At 33.8% G+C, this 23,463-nt stretch overlaps 3 protein-coding genes across 5 annotated transcripts; 2 read left to right on the forward strand and 1 right to left on the reverse strand.

Moving 5' to 3' along the window:
* The first annotated feature begins 2,299 nt into the window (after positions 1–2,299).
* LOC110412532 (uncharacterized) lies at positions 2,300–3,616 on the forward strand. 2 transcript variants are annotated; one of them, XM_021423082.2, is made up of 2 exons: positions 2,300–2,736; positions 2,824–3,616. In XM_021423082.2, the coding sequence occupies exon 2, from the start codon at positions 2,833–2,835 to the stop codon at positions 3,391–3,393; it is 561 nt and encodes a 186-aa protein (XP_021278757.1). In that variant the 5' UTR covers positions 2,300–2,736; positions 2,824–2,832; the 3' UTR covers positions 3,394–3,616. The 2 variants fall into 2 exon arrangements, with proteins under 2 accessions (XP_021278757.1, XP_021278755.1); XM_021423080.2 differs by having other exon boundaries at positions 2,301–2,647.
* Positions 3,617–7,259: 3,643 nt separating this feature from the next.
* LOC110412458 (uncharacterized) lies at positions 7,260–9,921 on the forward strand. Of its 2 annotated transcripts, XM_021422989.1 has the most exons (4): positions 7,362–7,380; positions 7,523–7,604; positions 7,886–8,035; positions 9,302–9,921. In XM_021422989.1, exons 2-4 carry the CDS (start codon positions 7,593–7,595, stop codon positions 9,770–9,772), a joined length of 633 nt encoding a protein of 210 aa, XP_021278664.1. In that variant the 5' UTR covers positions 7,362–7,380; positions 7,523–7,592; the 3' UTR covers positions 9,773–9,921. The 2 variants fall into 2 exon arrangements, with proteins under 2 accessions (XP_021278663.1, XP_021278664.1); XM_021422988.1 differs by having other exon boundaries at positions 7,260–7,604.
* A 3,666-nt stretch (positions 9,922–13,587) lies between these two features.
* Positions 13,588–17,458, reverse strand: LOC110412739 (putative E3 ubiquitin-protein ligase XBAT31). The gene is made up of 8 exons (XM_021423356.2): positions 17,044–17,458; positions 16,835–16,894; positions 16,672–16,743; positions 16,421–16,542; positions 16,156–16,296; positions 15,956–16,063; positions 15,361–15,619; positions 13,588–14,633 (listed from the first exon to the last, which is right to left on the reverse strand). The coding sequence occupies exons 1-8, from the start codon at positions 17,221–17,223 to the stop codon at positions 14,238–14,240; spliced, it is 1,338 nt and encodes a 445-aa protein (XP_021279031.1). The 5' UTR covers positions 17,224–17,458; the 3' UTR covers positions 13,588–14,237.
* Positions 17,459–23,463: the final 6,005 nt, after the last annotated feature.

A 23,463-nucleotide genomic window follows, 5' to 3' on the forward strand; every position in this document is an offset into this window, starting at 1 on the left:
AAGGAAGGAATTATTGGCGGGAAAGAAAAAAAGAAAGAAAGAAGAAGCAAAGGCATACGGAAAGCAGAAGCAAAGAGGGAGAGAGAGTTGGGAATTGGGTGGGGAGATTGATTGTTGGGAGATGGGGACATGATGATCGAAGATGGGAAGCAAAATCATTAAGCATGAGCATGAGCTGCAATTATGTGGCAAGAGAGTGTGCGTTTCTCACTTTTATCTATATACCCAACATACCCCACTTTTTTTATTATTTTCTTTTTTAATCAATTAAATTCATTTTTAAATTACTTTCTAATCTCTAGCCATTCCCATATATTTTGTATATAACTTTGGAGTTTTTTTTTTTTTTTAGTATTTTACCTCTCACGATTCTCTAATGTTTGCTTTATCTTTTCATCATATGAACCTGACATGTGTGTTCAAGTAGGATTGATTTGTATTATGGTTTTTAATTATGTTGATCAGATTAATGCGTCATCTAATCATGTATTTTAGCTTATCAAAAAAATAAAGATTAATGCTTCATCTTTTTTTCTTTGGAGGAAAATGCTTCATCGATTTAATTATTTCATGATTAGGCTAATGTATTTTTCACATTTTCTTACAAAATTATATCCCTAAAATCCGTTAATTATATGCATGTTATTCGATAAATCTTAATATTCCAAGAGGTAAAAAGAAAAAAAGAAAATTGAATTTCATCAAATTGGCGGGCACTAATTAATTATAGGTTAATGGGTAAAATTAACATTTTGTTCGTATATTGGAACTGTGTGCAAAGGTTAAAGTTAAATACAGGAGGGGTAAAAAATAAAAATAAACGAGAAAATCATGCACTTAAAAAAAATGGTGGGAGGCCTCAAAGCCTTTCCCAAGTTTGGATGCCCTTTTATCTTTTTGTGTTGCGGTGAAATCCAAGCAATCCGATTGGGTCCCCCACCCTCTCCCTCAAGTTCATATCGTGATATTCTCATATCAAGATGTATACTAATCTATATGTTTATATTCCTTAATTTTGATCATAGTAATTTCAAGATTTATATTAATATTATCATTGCGTTATCTTAATATTGAACCGTCAAAGTTAATCTTCCCAAAATGGGAAAGCTCGAAACAAATAAATATTAATAATTGATTAATTAATTTCATTGATAAAATGTTAGAAGAGCAAAATGGAAAGCCATCTCCCTCTCCCTCTCCCCGCAGTCTCCTGCATATCCAACGCAGGAATCCTAAGCCTAAGGCAAAAGGCTTATACCCAGCATGAAAATGGCCTGCAGTGGGACCAATGTGGAAACATGCAGCCGAGGGCAGCTTTCTAGTGCAAAAATATATAAGGCTTGAATTAATTACTAAAATAATATATACTAGCATGATGGGATCTGGGGTATATATGGTTTTGGGGAATCATTACACCTTGTTTGCTTGCTTGTCTTATAACCATTTCCAATCTCTTTAATTAAGCCAGAAGTCAATGACATTTCTACTTGACTTTCACTTATTAATTATCATTTGATAGTGTAAGAAAGACTTGTGAGAAATTGGGTGAAAATTATGATAAGATTGTGTAAAGATAGTATCCAGTTTTTGGATTTCTCTTGTATATAATTTTGAGAAACACATTGCTGTTGTGATTGGGATCAATCATGCATCATCTCATGCCCTTGTTATATCAATCATGCAGTTTTCTGTTGTCCTCCTGACTCTCCAATTATGACTAGTGATTAAGATGAGGCCATTAAGAAAGCAAAGTAAAATCAAAGGCAATGATATTGTAGGAGAATTTTCTCAGGTTTCCTTGACAATCATTTAGAACCCATTGATCCTGGCAGTCTCCTTGGAAGAGATCCAAAGCAGCAGCAACAACAATTGTCAAGGAGTGGAGCTCGGCATGGCCTACAAGGCCTAAACCAGACACCCGACAATGTCTCCTTGCGGCCGATGCAAGCGACCCCATGAAGACAATTTCTCTCATAAAAGCCACACAAAACTTACAACAAAACATGGGAATTTTTTTTTTTTTTACTTTTCTTTACTTGGAAAACAAACAAACAAATAATAATGAGAAATCATGGGAAAAATCTCGCGATAAAACGATGGTAGGGGCAGTTAAAGCTAGCCATAAGAACATGAAGGAATGTTAAATGTAGTAATTAAATGGAATGGCTTTATTCCTGTCTGTAGTAAACCACGTGCATTGATGCATCAAAGTTCGCAGAGATCAGGAAAAGCGGTTGCTTAAACGAGATTTTATATAGTTAGTTTCTGGAGGACTCCTTTTTTGTAAGAGTGAAAGAGACTTCACCGTCTCAATAAAAAGGCGAGATAAATGAGAGAGAAAGTTAGGATAGAGACTCCATAAGATAGAGAGTCAGTGAATGAGAAAGATTTGTGGGTGTGTTTATATATACTGCATTGGATCCTTCGCCGAAGTGGGTCGTCAAAAGCCTCTCTCCCTTTCCTTTTCTCTCTGTCAATCTCTTTCTCCATCAGAAACATCTTGAGAGCTAAATTCCAAAGAAAAGCTGCGAGAGAAATAAGAGAACAAACAAGGAAGATGGTGATGTGATGAATTAAACTCTTTGGCGTTTTCGTTCCTATATCGATATCAAGCTTCTTTCTTCTCTTTCCAGGCTTTTTTCGACTAGTACGAGTTCTTGTTTTTTCTTTTGTTTGCTTTCATTAATTAGCGCATGATCGTCTCTGATCTTTATTCTTTGTCCTTCTTGACCCTAGGTTAGTTTCTCTCAGTTTCAAGCTTAAGACTTCAGTTCGTTCTTGGTTTCTTTATACCATTTTTCTTATTTTCTTCATACACTACAGATTAAAACCATGGGCGAGTCCAATTCTGATAAGTTTCTCTCTGAGAAAGATCCAAGTAGTACCATGGAATTCAATTGCTCGGTTAGACCTCCTTTAGAATCCCAAAAAGATCAGTGCCAAACTGCACCTCTTCAAGATGCTGATGATGAGCCTCAACAAAAAGAAGAGAGAGTACCAAAAGAACAAGACCAGCAACAACAAGAAGTAGAAGATAAATACATGTTGGAGGTCTCCCCAGTGAAGTCAAAATTACCGTCTTTAGGAGAATTCAATGTTCATGAAGATGGTGAGGTTCATGAAAAGGGTGCGGTTCATGAAAACGGTGATGAAGAAAACAATGATGGGTTCAAGACTCCAACTTCTTTGGATCACAAAATTCCTAGCCTGCTCAAATGCCCACCTGCACCAAGAAGGCCAGGATATCTCCAAGCACCAAAACGAAAAGATAATATTCCCCAGACAATCCTACTTGATTTGACAAAAGAGATTGAGGCTTTGTTTCCTCCAGCTTTTCTTGCAGATCTAGGCAAGAAGATTAAGAAAGCCAGACAAGGAAGTGACTTCGAATGATATGATCATACATCATATATTTCTGTGAAGAACAAAGATTATGTTTTTTCTTCTTTTTTTTTTTAGTTCTCTTCCTTTTTGTGTGGACATTTCCACATGAAGATGGCATTCTATCTTCGGTAACAGTGATCGGTATTCTATCTTAGGTAACAGTGATTGGTATTCTATCTTAGGTAACAGTGTTCTCTCAATATCATCAATGCCATATTCAGCTTCATTTTAACATTTTCAGTTTCTGTTTATTCCTGTTCTTTTTCCTTTTTTTGGTGCTTTGTCACTGAACCCAGATCTAAGACTATATAACAACGTAGCAAAAGATCAAAGCTCACAAGTACAAATCATCATGGATTTAAGCCTTGGATTCTTGCTTTTTGGCTGCACCCCACCAAGTAGTTAAAAGATAGACTTTGGGTTCTCTCAAAGGTTTTTAGAATAAAATGAAAATGGAGTCCTTCTGATGATAGTGCTCAGAAAAATGTAGTGCATTGACTTTGTTAGTGCAAAGAAAATGGGGTTGCCATTGACTTTCCCAAGGGAAGCAAACATACTCCTTTGTTTTTACCAGTTGGGTGAGCACACCCAAGTGCGATATTCCCTCTGATGACAGAAATTTATCATGGCAGTAAATAGTAGAGGCCAGAGCCAGATGCCATCCCTAAATTCAAGGTAGTTTTTGCCCCTTCCACTGCCCCTTTTGGAAAGTACATGCCCTTTTGTTTTTTTTATTGTTTTACTGTTTTCATTCCTTTTCTTACAGCACGAAATGCGAGATGGCTCTCTTAGCATAGAATGTAGTAGGCAGCAGCTAGCCAAAGGAATTTGATCTAACCTGTCCAATGCAACAAACTCCTCTGTTTATCATTCAAGGCTGGGAATTTTTTGAAGGGTTGGTGGATAGTTAGATATAATATATGTACGGTAGAATGTTTTGAACTTCTAAGGTTTTCTTCTTTACTTTTTTCCAAAGAACCACACATGTTAATTCTGCTTCAAACATCAAAGATTCTATTCCTGGTTTAAGCTTGAATAAAGAATAGAAAGTGATAGTGTATGTTTTCTTTTGTAATAAAAAATTATCTCTTGGTTTAAGTTTGAATAAAGAATAGCAAACTGATAGTATATGTTTTCTTTTGTAACAAAAAATTATCTCTTGGATTATAATTTAAGAAAAGAAAGTAAATCTAAGATTTTTAAAACATATCTACATTACTCTTAATTTTTTTGTTAAGATAATTATACAAATTCAATAATATACTTAGAATATAATACCATTGGTTATTTGGCTAGTTAGCTAGTTAGATTACCATTTAGCTAGTTAACTAGTTAAATTACCATTTATATTGCAATATCATTAGCTAATTAAAATATAATATTATTGGCTAGTTAGATTAGTCGTTAGATTACTATATTTAGCTAGTTAATTAACTAGTTAGATTACCATTTGGATTGCAATATCACTAGCTAATTAGGATATAATATTATTTGCTAGTTAGATTACAATTTAGATTACAATATTATTAGCTAATTAGGATACATAATATTATTGGCTTGTTAGCTAATTAGATTACAATTGTTAGTTGATTAACTAGTGAAAATATAATACTATTGGCTGGTTAATTAGTTAACTAGATTAAAATATATATTGCTATCTAGTTAGAGTTAGATTATGAATAGAATTACTAGCCTTATATATATATATATATATATATCTCATTCATTTTTTTATAAAAAATAAAATTTCAGAATACAATATTTATTTTCTTGTAACAATTTTAATTAAATTTAGTGATTAATGTAATATTACATCTGATTGTATTTGGACCAAACAGGTTGGTTCCCTACTCAGATTGAGGCCAAATCTTATATGAGGAAATAGATGAATTTCTTAAATTTCCCAAAATGGATATTATATAATTGTAGAGTTTATTCATAACCCTAAAACAACTCTTACTAATATTTCCCCCTCTAAAACAGTAGATAATGAATACAAAGTGGAAAAATAACCAGCCAGGATAGAAGAATTCTCATCTTCCTTGAAACAACCTGAGAGTAGTAATTAAACTGCATAGTACAAAATGTGTGCTAGCTTTGGCATAGGGCTAAAAATATAACATGTGCAGCCAACATTCAAATCCTGACAGATAATCGGTCAGAAAAATTTCTATCCTTTTCTCCGGTATAAATGAATTGCTTTAATGAGATAGAGCCATGACTGGGGCCTGGAATATGGCTCTACTTAGCCCACGTCGTAACTTTGGAAAAAGGGTATCAGCCTGAGGTCAAGTACAAGGGAATTAACCTCCTTCAGGTGCAAAAGCCAGATCAGTTGATTCTTCATATTCTAGCCCATCAAAGTGGTAGCCTAACCCAATGAAATAAGCCAGAACAACTTTTGGGCCCGGTGGGTTGGACATTCCTCAACAAGTACCCCAAAACAAAAAGCTTTAGCTCATCATGAAAGCCTGACAGAAAATAAATACCGCTAAGGCCCCAGGCCCCCATGCCTGATCAGCCAGCACGCGTTGTTGCATGAATTCTGCTGAATCCTGTCATTATTGTAAATACAATTTTCCTTTAACAGAATTTAAGACTTGAATCTGCAATTCCTCCTCACTTTGGATTTGTAGAGTTGCATCAGAAAGGAAAAGATTTTTCTTACTCATATATCTTGTAACAGGGATCGGTTCGTGTTGTTCTTAGTAGGAAGAAGAAATATTCTCTTCATTCTGCAACGAATCTGGCAGAATCATAGCCAAGTAACTTCAAGATGCAAAAGAAAAAAAGAGCTGTTCTGGTCCAATTACTAAATCTTGCAACCTTGCAGAAACTGAACCATCTCACTCAAATCTCTTTCCAAAGTGAAAAATAAATAAATAAATAAAGAAATAGTAACACTTTTGCTGTAAAGCCCGAGGTGGTCCCTGTTCTTGTCTGCTGCTAGATCACAATTTCTGCATTTAATTAGACGAGCAGATTGTGGGAATTTAATACAGAAGATATGGTTTCCCTTTGGGTCATGACACTGCAGACACAGTGTAAACAGCAGTTCATTGGGTTCCTTGAATCCCATATCTTGGTGGGCTCTTGAAGTGAAAAGCTTGGGCTGACAACAGGGTTTTGTGGACCAAAGGAAAAGGTACATACTCGATTGAGATTTGGACAACTACACTTCTTTGACATATGCTTGTTATTGCCATCCACCAAGGCAAAAGTTGTCTCCTTTTCTTCCACCTCCTTGGATCCTCCTGGTCTCAGCTCATCGTGGAATTCTTAGATGACCATTTTACCCTAATAATTTTTTGCATGGTAAATTTCTTTTACATGTGAAGTTGAAACAATTTTGTATATATTTTTTATTAAAAAAATTGAATTCTACTCTCAAAACAAAAACGCATGCACCTACGTTACTAATTTTAGAATCTTCAAGCAGAGACATTTTGAAAATAGCATCATGAATCAAACTGTTGTACACTTTAATTTATGTGGAAGCATGCATGGCTACAAAATACAACTATAGCTTGATGATGGGTTTATGGTCGACTAGACTAGTAGAGAATGCTAAGGCAAAAAGATCAAAATTATACCAAGGAAATGGAAACTAAAAACGAAAAAAAGATAACAGAAGAAACTGAAGTTCTCTTGTTTTCTTTGCCTCCCTGTTTTCGTACACAAAGCTGGAAGTTTACAATATTATCGATGAGCAATGGCAAGCATTTTAGGGTCTTGGAGAACATAGTTAATTGCAAGTTGGGCATATAAGTAATTTCGACGGACAGCATCTGAACCTCCCGTGGACCTTTGCTTCTGATTAGTTTATTTTCCTCAAGGCACATAATGATTTTGTTTCTCTTTCTCGTCAACAAAACCAAGGAATGCAAGCAAAGAAAGAATGCTTCCAAATGATAAGACTCCTTGCTCATTTGTTGCCTTTTTTGACTATCTCTTCAGCTTGTTTTTACTCTGTCCTTTCACTCTCCCTCAAGTCATGTAAGCACTGTTCTTCAAAGTACTGTACATTTGAACCCCTATATAGAGTTATGTAGTTTACTTTACTAGCTCAAGTTCTCAGCAATCTATAGCTTTTTAACTATTTTTTTCTTGGTTTCAAATTTCATATCTCGTACTTGAGGTGACCATCGGTTTTTACTAAAGATCAATCAAACAAAAACATCCAACTTCAAAAGTACTTTGCCAGATACATGGCTCAACAGGTAATGCTTGTCTTCTCTCAGTTCTATAGTATATTCTCTCGTGGGTTGTCTCTCAGATTTTTAGTTCTCTTATCGTATAATTGTGGGTCTGTGTTTTCTTCTTATAATTTCTCTGATAATGTATCTACTTCTTTGTCACATTGTTTTTGTTTCTCATGATAGTACAGTTATGACAAGCTTATCTTTTTTTTTTCCCATCTTTTTAGTTCATTTTATTCTCTGCGATGTTGATTGCTTGGAGGGTTCTGAATCACATTTCTGATGATTTGATTTGATTGCAGGAAGAAGGTTGGCCCCTGGGATTGCAGCCCCTGAACGTGAGAGTTGGGCTGGCAAGAAACCATGATTACTCAGGATCAATATCATTCAACACTATACTCACTGGTTCTCCAACTTCCTCTACAGATTCCTCTTCAGATTTAGACACAGAGGTCAGTGGGAAACTACAGAAATTTTGGTTAAAATTTTTTTTTTGCTTACATTGGTCTTGTCTTTGGCGGTTGTCTTAGGTTTTTCAATTTTCATATCCCGAGGGTCCTAGTTCCATATGTCATGGATCATGATTGTATTGTACCTCTGTAGCCTTTTGGTGTTTTTCTGTTGTTTTCTTCATGCACAAATATACTTGGTAGTTTCGAATTTTTGCTGGAGAATAATGTTTTTTGATTTTTCTCTTCTTTATAATGTAATAAGTGTCTCAATTAACAATCAATACCCATTTGCAAGAACATTGATTGGTATCAATAAATCATTTTGCTGGGGGAAGAAAGTTTATATTAATGCAGCATTGAATTCCCCTTTTCTCCTACTCCATATAATGGCTTTTGACCAAGTTTGCTGGATGTTAGTTAAAATTAAAGGCTGAAAGACTCTTTCACTGGCTTTTGAGTTGTCATCTTGAGCCTGATTTGGTGCTTTCTACCATAGTAGTAGTAATATTTAAGTGGTATATGGTGCTTTTGCTCAGAGTCAAGCCTTCAAGTTGCTACCAGCTCATAATAATTGCAACTTGAAATGTGCTGGAGATTACACAGAGTAGTGTCAGCAGACTGAGCTATACTGCTGCAGGATGCTCCTAGATCAGATGTCAGATGAAGGACATATGTGATTAAATATGATAGATTTTTTGTAAACAAGATGAAAAATGTGCTAGAAATTTCAACTTCAATAATGATTTTAGCTTCTTGTTTATTTCCTGATTTTATCTTTTGCTAAGAGTGCTGAGTTAATGCATGTGTCTTATTGTCTGGATTTGGTGTGTCAAGAAATGGTAGAAATATTTGTACGAACTTATGACAAAAGCATTTATCTGACATAACAATTGGAGCCACAAACTTCTCACTATCTGTTAAGATTCACTAAGATTGTTGAAGTCCATACTGGTCCTGCTCTTTTGCATGTAATAAGATACTAAATTATTTCAAAGCATCATGAAACAACTAATTCAACTTTCTGATTTTCACCATGACTTTGATTTGGTTCTGGGATGACAAATTATGCTTCTTTAGCCCACAGGCACTTGGGAGTGTCTGATAATCTTCTCACAATGACGACGGAACATCTTTACTTCAAATGATCTTCCTCCAAGCTAGTGCCTTCTGTAGTTGGATGCAGTAGATGATTTGTATGTTTCATACTGATCTAACCCTGTTGGCCCAAAATGCGTATCTCATTAACTCTTCTTCGCTTGATTTCAGTCAACTGGGTCATTTTTCCATGACAAGAGCATTACACTGGGGAGCCTAATTGGGGTTTCTAGCATCTTGGAACTCTCTAAAAGATCTGTCAGAGGAAGGAAAGCTGAAGCAGCAACAAGAGAAAAAAGGAGCAACAACAACAACAGGTCAAGAATTTGGCTCTTTTCTTTATGCTCAAGGGATAGTACAGATGCTGAGAATGTCAATGCAAACAATGCTCCATCACTCGGTCATTTCCTCGCGGTGGAGAGAAGAGCTGCTAGTGAATATAGAAGGAACCACATTCCTACTATGTATGGGCCCGAAGAACTTGCCCTGGCTCAGTCTAATTTAGAATCCAACTCCCTATTTGTTAATGGCTGCGTTGCTCCTCCTCAAACAAGCTCATCAGAGAATGCTGGATTAGACAATGGTAACGGGCATGGAGTCCCAGTGCTGCTGTCATGCATGTGTGGACAACCCTTCATCTAGAAGTTTTGGTCTGATTGAATGGATTTCATGTTTCAGGAAGGAATAATCTACTTTCTTTCCTTTTGTTGAGTTCCTTGAATCTTTGCTGCCTCTTTCTTGTGCTTAACATTTGAATGTTAATAACCATACAATTATTTGATTTGATAAAAGTTTAGTTAGCCAGGCCAACAAAAAGCCACTGCTTGGGCCACAAGGCCAATATCCATTCAAAGATTTATTACGCATCACCTCTAACTATCATCGGACACACCAACATAAAAACGGATGCTGAGCTGTGCAAAAATGTATCATTCAAACGTACTTCTGTCATAAAGGTCGAACGGGAAGGTCAAGAAGCTAATAATTCAAGTCTCTAAAAGGACAAGTGTCTCGACTCGCTCAGTACTCAATCAAGGTGGCAAACGAAACATCAACACAAACAATAGAAGAGAAGAGGCTAACTTTTTGAAGATAAATAGTGCATTAATATAAGTTTTAGATTTTATTTTTGGTACAGGAAATGCATTTTTGTGATTATAATGTTAAGAGAAATGTCCCTTTGATGTATAAATTTTACTATCCTATGTATCGTTGAATTTCTTCCTTTGATGTATTACTAAATCAAATACTATCATTTTAATAAATAAATTTTAAAAAATTTTATGTATTTATAAAATAACACTTTATATTTTAATAATAATATATATAGATACGATACATAGACATAATTATCATTATTATGTATCGTACAATACGTCATGATATTAATAAAAAAAATATATATGTATAATCATATCGCATTTAATCAAATATCGAAAGCATTTTGTATAATATGCGATACGTATTGTACGATATGTGTCGATATATTTTTTTATAATTTTAATATTAATTAATTATTAAAAAATTTATTTTTTATTTTTTATTTGAAATATGAAAATTTATATTAAATAAGTTTCAATATTTAGATTTAAAAAAACTAAAAAAAATTGAATACCCTTTTAATTTTAACATAAGAAATGTTTTTATTTTTTAATTGATAAATTAATATAAAAAATATATATTTTACTTAAAAATCTATATTATTAAGAAATATGTTAAAAGTTTAAATTAAAAAATAATTATTTTTTCAATTTATATTTTATATTCTTCAATATTATTTATAATGAATTTCAAAAAATTTTACTGTATATACTCGATATTAAAATATAAAATTTCAATATATAATACGTGTATCTCGATTTAACAATTATATACATAAATAATTAATTAGAAACTCTTTCATTTAATATTACTTTCTATTATTTTTTTCATGTAATTTTGTTTTTTCTGATAATCAATAATGGGATAACTCACAAATGATAAAGAAATAATGAATAATCAAACACCCATTTTCTCTTGATAAATTATGCAGTGGCCAAATCCTGTGATTTCAATCTTGACGTGTCCAATTTTTTTATTTAAAACAAAAAAAAAAAGAGGAAAAGTCTTGTTGGAAAACGCGTTGGCGAATATCCCAAACAACAAGCTCCAGTATAGAACCAGAACCAATCCCTCGTTTACGTACGAAAGCAAAATACAACAATTAATTCCAAAAAGAGATTAATTTGGCCCCCTTTTTTTGAAGATATTTTTTAAATGATATTTTTAGGCGTGATCTGCTGTTTTGCAACCTCAAGGAAAGCGCGTCCTCCAATTAAATAACGGCGGCTTATTTTGCTTCTCCTGTATGAGCATGACAATTCCCCAGAAATTCATGTGAATTTCCAACCACTTTTCCATTATGTTACTAAGTTTCATATTAGAGAAAAGGCTTTGAAGGATTCTTAAAGTTTTAATTTAATATCTTAAAGATCCAATGAAAAGGTTACCTTTTCGTAGATATTTTCTCTAATCTTCGATATTTTAATTGTACAGTAAATAAGCCAACTCAGTCCAACCACAGCCTGCTTTGATGGACAATTTGTGGCTCATCCTTGACTGCTATTACTACCAGCATTAATTGCTTTTATTAAAGGATAAGGATTAAAGAAAGTTTGAGATGAGTACTTGGTGTTTCATAAGCCAATGAAAATTTTCCTGGAAAATTTAAAAGAAAAAATAAAGAGAAAAAACTGATAAAGTTTGCCAGGTACAAGGAATTATTCAAGCTCTGACATTTCCAACTGTTTTCTAACAGGAGATTATATACAAAGGGGAAAAAATATATTTATATTTTCAAGAGTTGAATTATGACCTTTTGACATTTTTTTTAACTATGGTAATGCCTGACCACGTGGTTCTATTCGTTTGTTTGCCTTGTTCCAAGAAAGTAAAAAGTCAATATCTAAATAAAGAATTTGTTGTAAAGTTTAATTTATTGGTGAAAAAATAATCAATTGCTTGGTTACCTAATTGAAAGACGTTTTGATTTATTGCTTAATTAAATCTTATGATCGAATTAAAAATAATAGAAGGTGGAATTATTTTTGTTGCTAAATAAAATAGCATAATTAAGTGAGTCTTATAATAATAATAAAAAAACCTTTTAAAAACGTGATTATGGAAGTAATCACAGATTAAGCACTAAGTACGTCCCTTTCGGGGTTGAATAAATTCTTACCTTTTCCTACCCACTAAGAGCATAATTATTAAAAGAAGCAAAAACCTAAAGATTAATTGGTAAATTGGAAGTAAGTTAGAAGGAAAGTAAAACTGAAGGTGCAAGTTAATATCTAACTAACCCAATTTCCACGCACATCATAACCAAAAAACAAAAATGACATAAATATTAATGCTACTTCATTAATAAATAAATTTAAAAATTAAGAGTTTTATAAGATATATATTTATAATTTTAAAAATAATTTTTAAAATTTTTATTTTTATACATTTATAAAGTGATAATTTATAATTAAATGATAATATAAAATATTATGTATTGATAATATATTAAATATAAATTCATAAATTATTGAATCATGATTTAATCTCAATCCATGGTTTTTTTTAAAAAATAAATAGTTCAAGTCGAATACAATTATTAGTTCTCATTTTAAGACTTTGAAAGTGAAATTTATTTTCAAAGAAAATGCCAAAAGTTAGACAATAACATAACATTGAAATCAAACTACAAAAACAAAACATCAAAATCAAATAAACTAATAATCCACCCAAAAGAGAAAGTCATTAGTCAAAAACGTGGAGACGACAAGGCCTTACCAATAAATACATAGCCTTACTTTGAAAGGAAAAGAAAAATGAATGGGGATGGTTGTTTGTATTTTGTAAGACGTGGGCCATGCCATACCCCCATACATCACCATACATCATTCATCATGCATAGCAAACAAGGTGGTACATGTTACATGTCCCATATCTTTATACCTTTATATTACGAAAACAAAAGAAAAAACAAAATACTTGTTATCATGTAAGAAGCCAAAGGGCCAACCAAAATGGACCCCCTACTTAGTTCTTCCTCCCCATCGATTTGGCCTTTTCTTTCACTCTTTGGCCCTACCATACTACCAGCTTCCTTCAAGTTCTACATGTCACCCTCAATCTTTCTTGACCTTTTTGCCTTTTTCAGGTAACATTTGTCACGCTTACTCATATCAAACAGTAAAGTTCATTACTGGATTGTAAATTAATATTATCTCATTTTAATTTAAATAAAAAATAATCCAAAGTGATCCGACATTTATAATAACAAAAATTATTAAAATTTTTTTATTCGTATCACTTTGGATCAGATAAGTTCAAGAAATTTTAGGGTTTTGGTATAAATTATTGAATGAGAACTTTGGTTATGTATTATAAGCTACTCAAGTTAATTAAAAGATGGAGACAATATGACATGAAAACCAACATCCAAACGTAATGTCCTTATTTATACCTTAATTTGAAACTTGGTTCATACATTAAACATAAATAGGGGAAGGAGGGGGAAAAATCAAACAATATAATTGTGTTACATCTCAATCAACACTCTCCTATTCATTGGAAAGAGGACATGATATGGTGTTTTGGTGGGGTCAAGGCCCAACTCAAGACTATATCCTTTTGACTCTTTCCAAAGGGTTCTTTAACAAATTTTAGGGAGCAGCCATGGAAGAATGTTGAAATTTACCTTCTAGAAGAAAAAGAATTCCTTTTCTTTTTGTTATTGTTTCCCTTTTTTCAATACTAATTCAGGCATCTAACAGACCCTCAGGAAGACCAATGCTACTTCAATCTCAAGTAAACAAAGATTACAATAATAGGACCCCACGCAGCTATTAACAAACTTACCAACCCAAACCTGCAACTCACTTCTTTGCTTATTTCCTTCCCCCAAAACCTACATAGCAAATGGACCTCTACCTATGTATACCAAATGGGTCCAGTCCTCACCATGATTGCTTGATTTTTCTCTAGCCCCCTTTTGTTTTTTTGTCTTTCCATTGCAGCAGGAGGGAATATCCTTCATTGACAGCTTGAAAATTTTAATTAGCAAGATGCCCAAGTTTCAAGGCTTATCGATCCATTCATTTTCTGCAGCAATCCTTCCTGAGCCACGGCCTCCCATCTTGCTAAATGAACCAACTGCGGATAAGCTCTTGAAGCTGCTGCTTCCCTCACTGAAATTCCTTGATTTTCTCAATTTCCTTACCTTTGAGGAACTCATGTCACCAATATCCTGATCAGTATCATCATAATTTTTTATCTTGGCTACCACCAATCGGACAATGGCGCTCCGGCAAAAGGGGCATACTGGGGGTGTTAAACTCGCAGTCGTGGGGTTGGGCTTGTTGTGGCAGCACAGGGCTAGTGTGCATTGCGCACACATCTGGTGGCCACAGTCTTGAACTTCAATTGTGCAGATCTGCTCAAAGCATATACAGCATACTTCGGTATCGCTCGCCTGCATCAAAGAATTCCGTAGTGAATATTATCAGTTCCATCATTGCCAACTGCCAACTGTTACAAATAGTTCATTTACTAAAAGGAAATATGGTCCTTGACAACTTACAGCCAACAGATAATTAGTAGGGTCAAAGCAAAAAATGGATTATAGTGACCTAATTATAGGTTTTAGAGCATGCCAAAGTAAAAAACTTTATGCTGTAAATTGCCTGAGCATTAAACTCAAGACTTTGTATCACATCTTAGCTTGATGCCCGGAGGACCAAACTCAAACCTAGGGTCAAGGACAAGTCAGTACATTTAATCACAAAGAAAGACAGACTGCCAAGATCAGAACTAAAACCACTGTGGTAGCACTAGTTTAATGGATAGCATATCAAGCAAAGACAAAATGATTTAAGCTATACACTAAATAGATTTTAACAAACATTCAATAAAGACTAATGGTCCAAGTCTTCAGTAAAGATAGGGGAAAAGAAGAACACTTAAGAGATTGAACATTTTCGGTCAAATTAGACAACTCAGAGTTAAAGAAACTAACTTTGAACAAAAACCAAGTTAGTTAAGTTAAAAATGGAAATTGAACACATGGCTTTGGGTCTAAAATATTCAAGTACTGCCCCGGGAGTTTTCAAAACAATTGGATTTTAGCTAACTGAATTTGGTTTTAAAATTACACAAGAAAAAGTAAACAAAACATTTAAGGAAGGCATCTGATACTTTACCTCAGAAATACTGTCATCTAGCCCAGAGTCAGAATGAGAGGGGGAAGGAAGTGAGTAAGCTGTTCCCTTCAGGATGTTCTTTTCCCTTTCCCTGTTTGCCTCCATTAAGGCCTGTTCCAATAGTACTTTTGCCTCCTCATTGAGCTCACTAATGAACTTTAAAGGTGCTGGCCAGACAAGAGGCTCTGCTGATGAAGGATTTAGCAGAGCTGCACATGCTCCATGCTTGTGCTTTAGAGCAACTACATATGGTATTCTCCTGTAAAGATATGAACATAACAAAAGCAAGCCTTAACAAAAATAATTATAAGCCAAAAGAATAAATAATAACGACAAGCTCAAATTTTACAGCCAAAATAAGTACACGAGTATTATCTACACATGCAAGAGAAAATGAGTGAAAAAAGCATCAACACCTGGGAATAGAACCCCACCAGTTTACATAAGACCATGTAGGACAAGATAGATTGACTCGAATATCATGAGACTAACTTAGGAATCTCTTGAAATGCTTTCATTCAAAACTTCGGGGACAAAAGATCATTGATAGAATAATCATTTAGACATCCATTTAAAGAATAACATTAAACTATACCCAGATGCATCTCTTTGAAGACGATCTGCACCCCATGCCAACAACTTGCGGATGCAATCAAGAGATCCCCCTCTAGCAGCCAAATGAAGAGGAGTGCTTCCTGGACAACTGAAAAGAACAGATTTTCAATCATTTTATCCATTTGTGAAAGATTAAAATGAATAATCAATAATGATCGATAACTTCACATGAACTAGTACCCATATCCACCCGTTGAAGCACAAACAAGAGCACCATTGTCCAACAGGATATGTAAGCAATCGGGCCGCCTTTGACGGGCTGCTAAGTGCAAGGGAGTGGCGCCCCTAGCATCTCTTGTATTCACGAACCTTACATATCCCCTGATATCAAATCCGATCCAAAAATATAAGATTAACTAAAAAGTGAGATCAATCACCCAAATTAATCAAAATAGATTAAGAAAAAAGAAAGTCAAACAATCTTGATAGGAAAAAGAGCCCCCACCAAGAAACAGCAACAGGGCTAGATTGAGCAGCAGAGAGGATTGCTTGAAGGCAGTCAGAGTGACCATAATAGGCTGCGTAGTGCAAGCAAGTTCTTCCATGAAGGGAATCAAACATTAAGATCTGAAAAGCACAAATCAGATCATTCAAATCAAATTTATATTTAGTAAAACATATAAATGGATGAAATTGAAACTTATAAAAAAAAACCCCGGGAATTAAACGCAAAAATAAAGAAGAAAAATGGCTCACATTTGCCCCGGCTTCAATGAGCTTCTTCACACAGGAGATCTTCCCATGCATTGCAGCCAACATAAGTGGAGTCTAAAAACATTGAAAAGGAAACAAATTGAAAAACTAATTAAAGCAAATAGATAACCAAAAAGAATTCAAAACTTTCAGAAAGAAAAATTACCTGCTTGTGACGATTCACTACATCCGGATTCACGGATTTCCCCAAAAGCATAGCCAAAATCTACCAACCAAAAGAAGAAAACATCTTCACATCAAGGGAATGAAACCGAATATGGTTTCAACAAGCAACGAAGAAGCTAAAAAGAACCAAACTTCATCCAAAGAAAAAAAAATACGCAGTCTTCAAAAACCGCAAAAGGGACTACCCACCTCGATTTGGCCATTAGCAGCAGCTATATGAATGGCAGAGTGGCGATCATAAACAGTTGTATGATGTAAAAGATTGGCGTCTCTTTTTAACAAAGCTTCAACTGTTTCAAAATCTCCAACTTGAACTGCACTAAACAATCCATTCTCTTGACTCGTCGCACAACTCAGCCCCTGACCCATCTTTCAAGAAGACAAAAGGCTTACACTTCTTCAACCTTTCACCACCGGTCGTCGGCGAGGCGCCCTCCGGTGGTGTTGGTGGCGGTGGTGGGTGGTGGTGGTGGCCTGGCCTCTCTCTTAATTTGGCAAAAAGTTCACATTTAAGTAGTTGTCTTTAAAGCGAGCGATGAAGAAACAAAGAGGAGGAAAAAAAATAACAAAAAAGTCTTTTTTTTATTTTTAGTTTTCTGTTTTTTAATTGTGTTGGAGTTTGTAGCTGCCCGAAGAGGGAAGTGGGAGCTGCCCGTGACAGTCACTGGGACGAGTTACGGGTATTTGTCAGATATTAGTTTTTCGGGGCAAATTAGATTCCCGTCTGAGAAGATCCAAACGAAAGATCTCAGCCGTTGATTATTTCTGTCAGTGGGCTTTAGCCGTACGATTAAAAAGGGTAAAATGGAGAGGACAAATCGGTTAAAAAACAACAGTGAAATCATCAGCCAATGAAATCGCAGCGTGTTTTTTAATTAAGGTTGTTTTACTTAAATATCCTTTGTAATTTTTTTATTTGACTTTTATTTACTGTCACTTTGTTCTACTGGTCACGAGTCAATCGCCTCCTGCTATCTTTTACCAAAGACAACGACAGTGTCTAAAGACTAAAGAGGCGGTGTCGTTTTATCCGCGGAACCACCATTTTTTTTTAATTTTTTCCTTCTTTTTTCCCCAATTAGCAAAGTCATTTATCAAATAGTCAAATTGATTCCTTTTCTTTTTGTTTTTTCTATTTTAGGTAAGAAGCCGACTTAGCTTGTGCCACAGCATGATAATTCAAAATATTATTATATTTAATATATAGTATAATTTCAATTTAAAATATTAAAATATTGATATAAATTATTTTATAAAATTTTCATAGCAAACCCAACTTAAATGGACAAGTTCGAATCAAATTCAAATTTTCAAGATGTCAACTAAATTTGGCCAGGTTGGGCTCGACCTATAAACACTTAACTATATATTATAAATTATTGGTCAAAAAAAACTTCATTGGTTAGTTTATATTTGTTATAAATCTATCAAACTATAAATAAAAAAACTTAACACTAAAGATTATGCAATTAATAAATTTGGTCATGAAAATAGATACGTGACAAATATAAACTCCAATATGATCAATATGTAGAATAGAAGAACAATTCTTTTATTTGTGTAAAGTCAAATATCTTTAAAGCAAGAAGAGATTTATGTTCACACATGTATATGTTTGCATAGTTTAAAGAATTCTTTTCCTCCTAAAAGGAAAATGTAGTCTAAAGAAAACATCCCCAAGGAAGGGATTTTCTCCTTTTGATCATTTAATATGAAAGAGTGGTAAAAGAAGGCATGAAGAAAAGTGCATCATATACATCACATGCCGGGAAGAAACATAATCAAACTGGGTTTGTAAGATAGCAAATCTGATTCTAGTAAAAGCAATTTCCTTTAAAGAAATATATTTCTTGTAAAAACTTCAACTTGTTTGAACCAACATTTGGAACCGTTTTGGATGATGCCAAAGCTAAAGCAAAGTATTTGAATCTTCTTAAGTAATATATGGGGTAAAGGCATCTCTAGATCCGATTAAATATAAATTTTGAGAATTTCAAGTTTATAAATATGAAAATACGAAATCTTGTTATGAATTGTGAATCTTATAAATATAAGAATGTAGGTTTATAATTATAATTGTTTGATCGGGTTAACATGAGTATTATTCTGAATTGATAAATATCCAAGTTTTTGTTTTAGGGTTAGTAAGCTGTGATTTACTTTTTGAAACAATTGGATAGGATTTTAAATAAAATCATTGAACGGTAATTATCTTTTGTAATTATACAAGTGTTTTTTTTTTGCCTGTACCATGTCCTTATGTCATGGAAAGTTTCCTCCCAATTAAACAAGAGACTTAAAATGATACACTGATTCTCAAGGCTAATAAATATGCTTTTCAAAAACAAAAATTTTGAGTTTCAACATATAGAAGAACAATGTCCAGTTTTGTTGTATGCAAAACCTTGATCTATTTATTTAAGCAATTTCTTGGCCTAAGTACTTGATGTGGTTGTTCTTGATCTCGCAATAGCGGATTTCCTATCCATTGTCTTCTACTATATTTGGGCAGCGTTTGTTTCTGTGACGTGTAAAGTAAAACTCAGAAGCATATAATTTTGTCCAATACCATTGGACAGCATGAATTACATCTCAATGTTTACACATTATCATTAAACCAAACGATACCCAATGTTTTGCAATTATCAACTGAACACCTGTTCCAATAAATTGATGCAAAGTTTCGAAAGCCATTTTCAGGTATAGATGCCGGATCGTGCAGCAGTTCCTAGTTTTCCAAAAAAGATTTTTGTCTGGGCTCAGATGGCTGCATGCATGGAACATGGTGAACTATCATCTGCACATGTTCTCACGACAAAACGATAAGAAAAATGAGACAAAACAAATACAAAATACAATGTGTGAAAGCAGGTAGGATAGAAAAAGAATGCAATACCAGAGCCCTGCAAAATGATAGAGTTCATTCACAAATCAATGCAAGTTGCTATAACCTCTGTCATGTCTTTCACTAAATATTCTTTTGGTGTTTAAGCCCCAAAAAAAAAACCCATTATCTAAAGCATTAAATCTTCTTGCACTCTTTGACTTGAAGCTTTAAGTTGAAAATTTAAAATTGAAGAAGACTTGAGTCTCAAGAGTATAATGAGCTAATTCATGCCTTTTAACTTTTGGAAATGGGGTAAAATGTAAGTTTTGTTGTGTATGTGTGACCATGGCCGGCTGCCGCATATTCTTTTCTTTCAAGTAACTTGTGGCTGGGTTACTCGAGAATCCTGTAAATGTCAAGGAACAAATCAGTGCTTAACAAACCCTTCATCATTCTCCTTTTCTTTCTTCTTTAAAATGCTAATTGCCTTTTGGAGAAGCCTCCAAATCGATTCTGAAGGATGGATCCTGCCAGGCATGAGGCATCTAGGAATATTGGATCAGGGGCAAGCAGGATTAGATTTGATATGTACCAAAAGACAAGTCTATTCACAATTTGAGCAAATCTTCCTTTTTTTTTCTCACTTTTTAAAGCATGAAGCCTCATGAACTAACAATTTTCCTTCTTTTGTTTGTTATACATTGACACTAGAATTGTGATGACTTGTTTAATTCTTAAACAATAATATGTCCGAATCTATACTTTATAAGTATTTTTTTTAAAGATAGAATGATAGAATTTAACCCTAAACTCCCTAATCTTTTGTAAACCATTAAACCAAACTTGAGTTGTTATTTTGCGAATATTTATTATAAAATTTTGAAGTGAAGTAGCTCTATCTGCGGTCCTTATTCTCTTCCCAACTCGTTGTATAATTTTTGAACTTAATTTATACATGATAGCATTGAAACCCTATATATCCTTCAATAATACTAAAATCTCAAGCTAGCCTTTTTTTGCCTCTTTCAATTTAAACAAGTATTCCTAAACTTTCCTGGAAAGTGGGAAGAATGGGATCCAGGGTAGGGGGGAGGTACGTTTAATGTAAATCAAGCTATCTTTACAAGTATAAAGGGAACAAAATGTCGGTGCTAGCAATTTATAAAGCAATTACTATAGTACCTAATGAACAAAATTGCATTGGGAAAGGATTTAGCCATTAGAGGGGACCAAAGGCTTAGCCAACTAAGTCACATGCTAGTTGAGGGGGGCAAAGGTCCATCAATTGGGAAAATTAAGAACACTCAACATCATTATGAAAGCATGCATCCATCACTAATTAGGGGGATGCCCCTCTATTATGGTACTCACTAACCCAAAAAACCATGATAGAAATTATAAAGGGCAGATCATGAATCGTTCTCTCGGCTAGTGAAATGTCGATGGATTGATCAATAGTTTTTTGTTTTTCCATGATTTTTATGTGAAGAAGACGGCCAATCACTTTCCTATTATCATGGTGATTTTGATTATAAACCCATTCTTTTATTTTTTTTACAAAGAGGAAAAAAGGAAAAATGTAATGCTCAAGACAATAATCATGAAGCCAACTCATGAACAAACAGTATCAATTTCTCCCCTTGATTATAGCTTAAGTGAACAAAAAGTTGAAAAAGAGTAGTAGTTAGGATAGATCTAATGGGGTTTTTCTACCTATTTAACTATTTTTTTACAGGTTTTCCTTCACAATATCTGAATATATTTAGTACTTAATAAATTCATGGAAAACCAAATGCAACTGTCCATTACCTTTTTTCCCTGTTAAGATTGAAATAATTTGGCAAAAAAGCTTAGCGAGAAAGAACCCAAAAGATGTCATGTTATCACCATTGGGTGGGTTCCATTGATTTTCTTCGAATCCCATCATGCACTGATCATGATATATACATATATATCCAAGTAAGAAGCCTCTCTAACTGAGGATCCAAAGCTATTTATCTTTGGGACCATGCATTTCCTTTGACTCCACATCAACCGCAAATGGCCCTTGGCTATTCCCAATAATTTATCAGTCAACGCTGAAGCAACGGAATATATGAATATGCTAATGCAGCTTATCTCCAGGAATGAACGCACCCCCCCCATAACTAATGGCTCACAAAGATTGCTTACTTCTACCTTAAATAGCTCTTTTTATTCCTCCTCTTTTATGCAGATCCATTCATGGTATGGAAGGTTTATATGTGTTATCTATGGACTCGGAATAGGGTATTAGAGACGGTAAACGTTTACATCATGTTTTTAATAACGTAAATGTCATACTCGTTTGAATAAAGAAGTACTCAAAAATTATTGAACACAAATACATTAAGATAAAGTGAAAAAATTCATATAATCTACAAGAAGACAAAGAAACTTCTTTTCATTCAAAAATAATAATAAAATAACTTTACATTCGATTATTTGATTTATTGATTGGTACATGACTTTTCTTTTTAAAAAACAAAATTCAAATTCTCTTTCCCTTAATTATAAAAAATTAAAAAAAAACCTTGAGAAAGTTCCTACGGTTACAACTTAGATTTCTTGACATTTTTCTTGATTCTTTTTTTGGAGTTTATGTATATATTTGAAAGTGTTTGTTTGACTTGAAAAGGGGGAAAGGGGGACGGCGACGTTTTGCCTACCATCCTGCAGGAGAATAGGGCAAAAATACAGTTAAAAATGACTCTAATATATAAATATGTAAAATTAAAGAAAATACCTAATACTAGTAATTTCGTGAGTATATTAGCCAAAGAGACCTCTCACCTTAAACTTTGAGTAAAAACTAATTTGATTAAGGATTAAATTTAGACATTTTCAGGCAGTTGTATGGAACAAGTGTAATAGAAAAGAACAGAGAAGGAAAACATGTCAAATTGCCAACGGCGGCTGATGTAACCGGTTGATATGCTTGGTTAATTTTAGAGTTTTCTCTGTATATATATATAACGGGTTGATGTAAGTAGGTCTTCAAGCAAAGGCAAATCCATGCTTGAGGGAAATTAGCCCAATGAATTTCTGACCTATTCAAACAAGTATAAGTTGAGATAGTTTAATTTAAAAATGTTTTTCCATATTAGTATAAGATATCTGGTTGAACCTAGCTAACAACTCGTCATATTAACATCTTTTTCTGATCTTATGAACCCCATAATTAAAATTCTGTAGTTAGTTTGTTATTAGCTAAGTCTGAACTCATCAATTGCAGGAAATTTGGTTCTGCAACCAGCAAATTGACTGTCTGCTATATATAAAACAAGTAATATCTAATTAATTAATATGATTGGTTGCTTAATTATCAGAACAAAATTTTGTTGATGCGTCAAACTAGTTATTTTAATGGAAGACTACATCTGTTTGCTATCCAGGCTTCATGATTGTCTTGTTTTTCCTACCAGATCATGCGTGAAAGCTACAGGCATGTGTTATTACGACCCTCCTGTTGTTTTTCTGATGACGAGGGATAATCAATTGGAAAGCAATTCTTACCATCAGCAGAGGTTTTGCTTCAGCAAGCTCTTTTTCATTTCCTGTGTAGAGTTTGTAACAACTAACTCCCTCCCACTTTGACTTCCATTTCTTGATTCTTTCCGACTTGGTTGAATTTTTAAGATGGATATCGAACTTGAAATCAATTTAAATAAGTGAAAACTCTTGTTATATTTATATGCATAAGGTACTCTCAACTTAATCGATTTGAAATTTCTTTATCATTATTGTAATACATCCCTTAATGT

The sequence above is a fragment of the Theobroma umbraticum genome, unplaced genomic scaffold (assembly GCF_002168275.2).
Source record: "Theobroma umbraticum cultivar Fairchild unplaced genomic scaffold, ASM216827v3 scaffold_95.0, whole genome shotgun sequence".
Classification (NCBI taxonomy): Eukaryota; Viridiplantae; Streptophyta; class Magnoliopsida; order Malvales; family Malvaceae; genus Theobroma; species Theobroma umbraticum.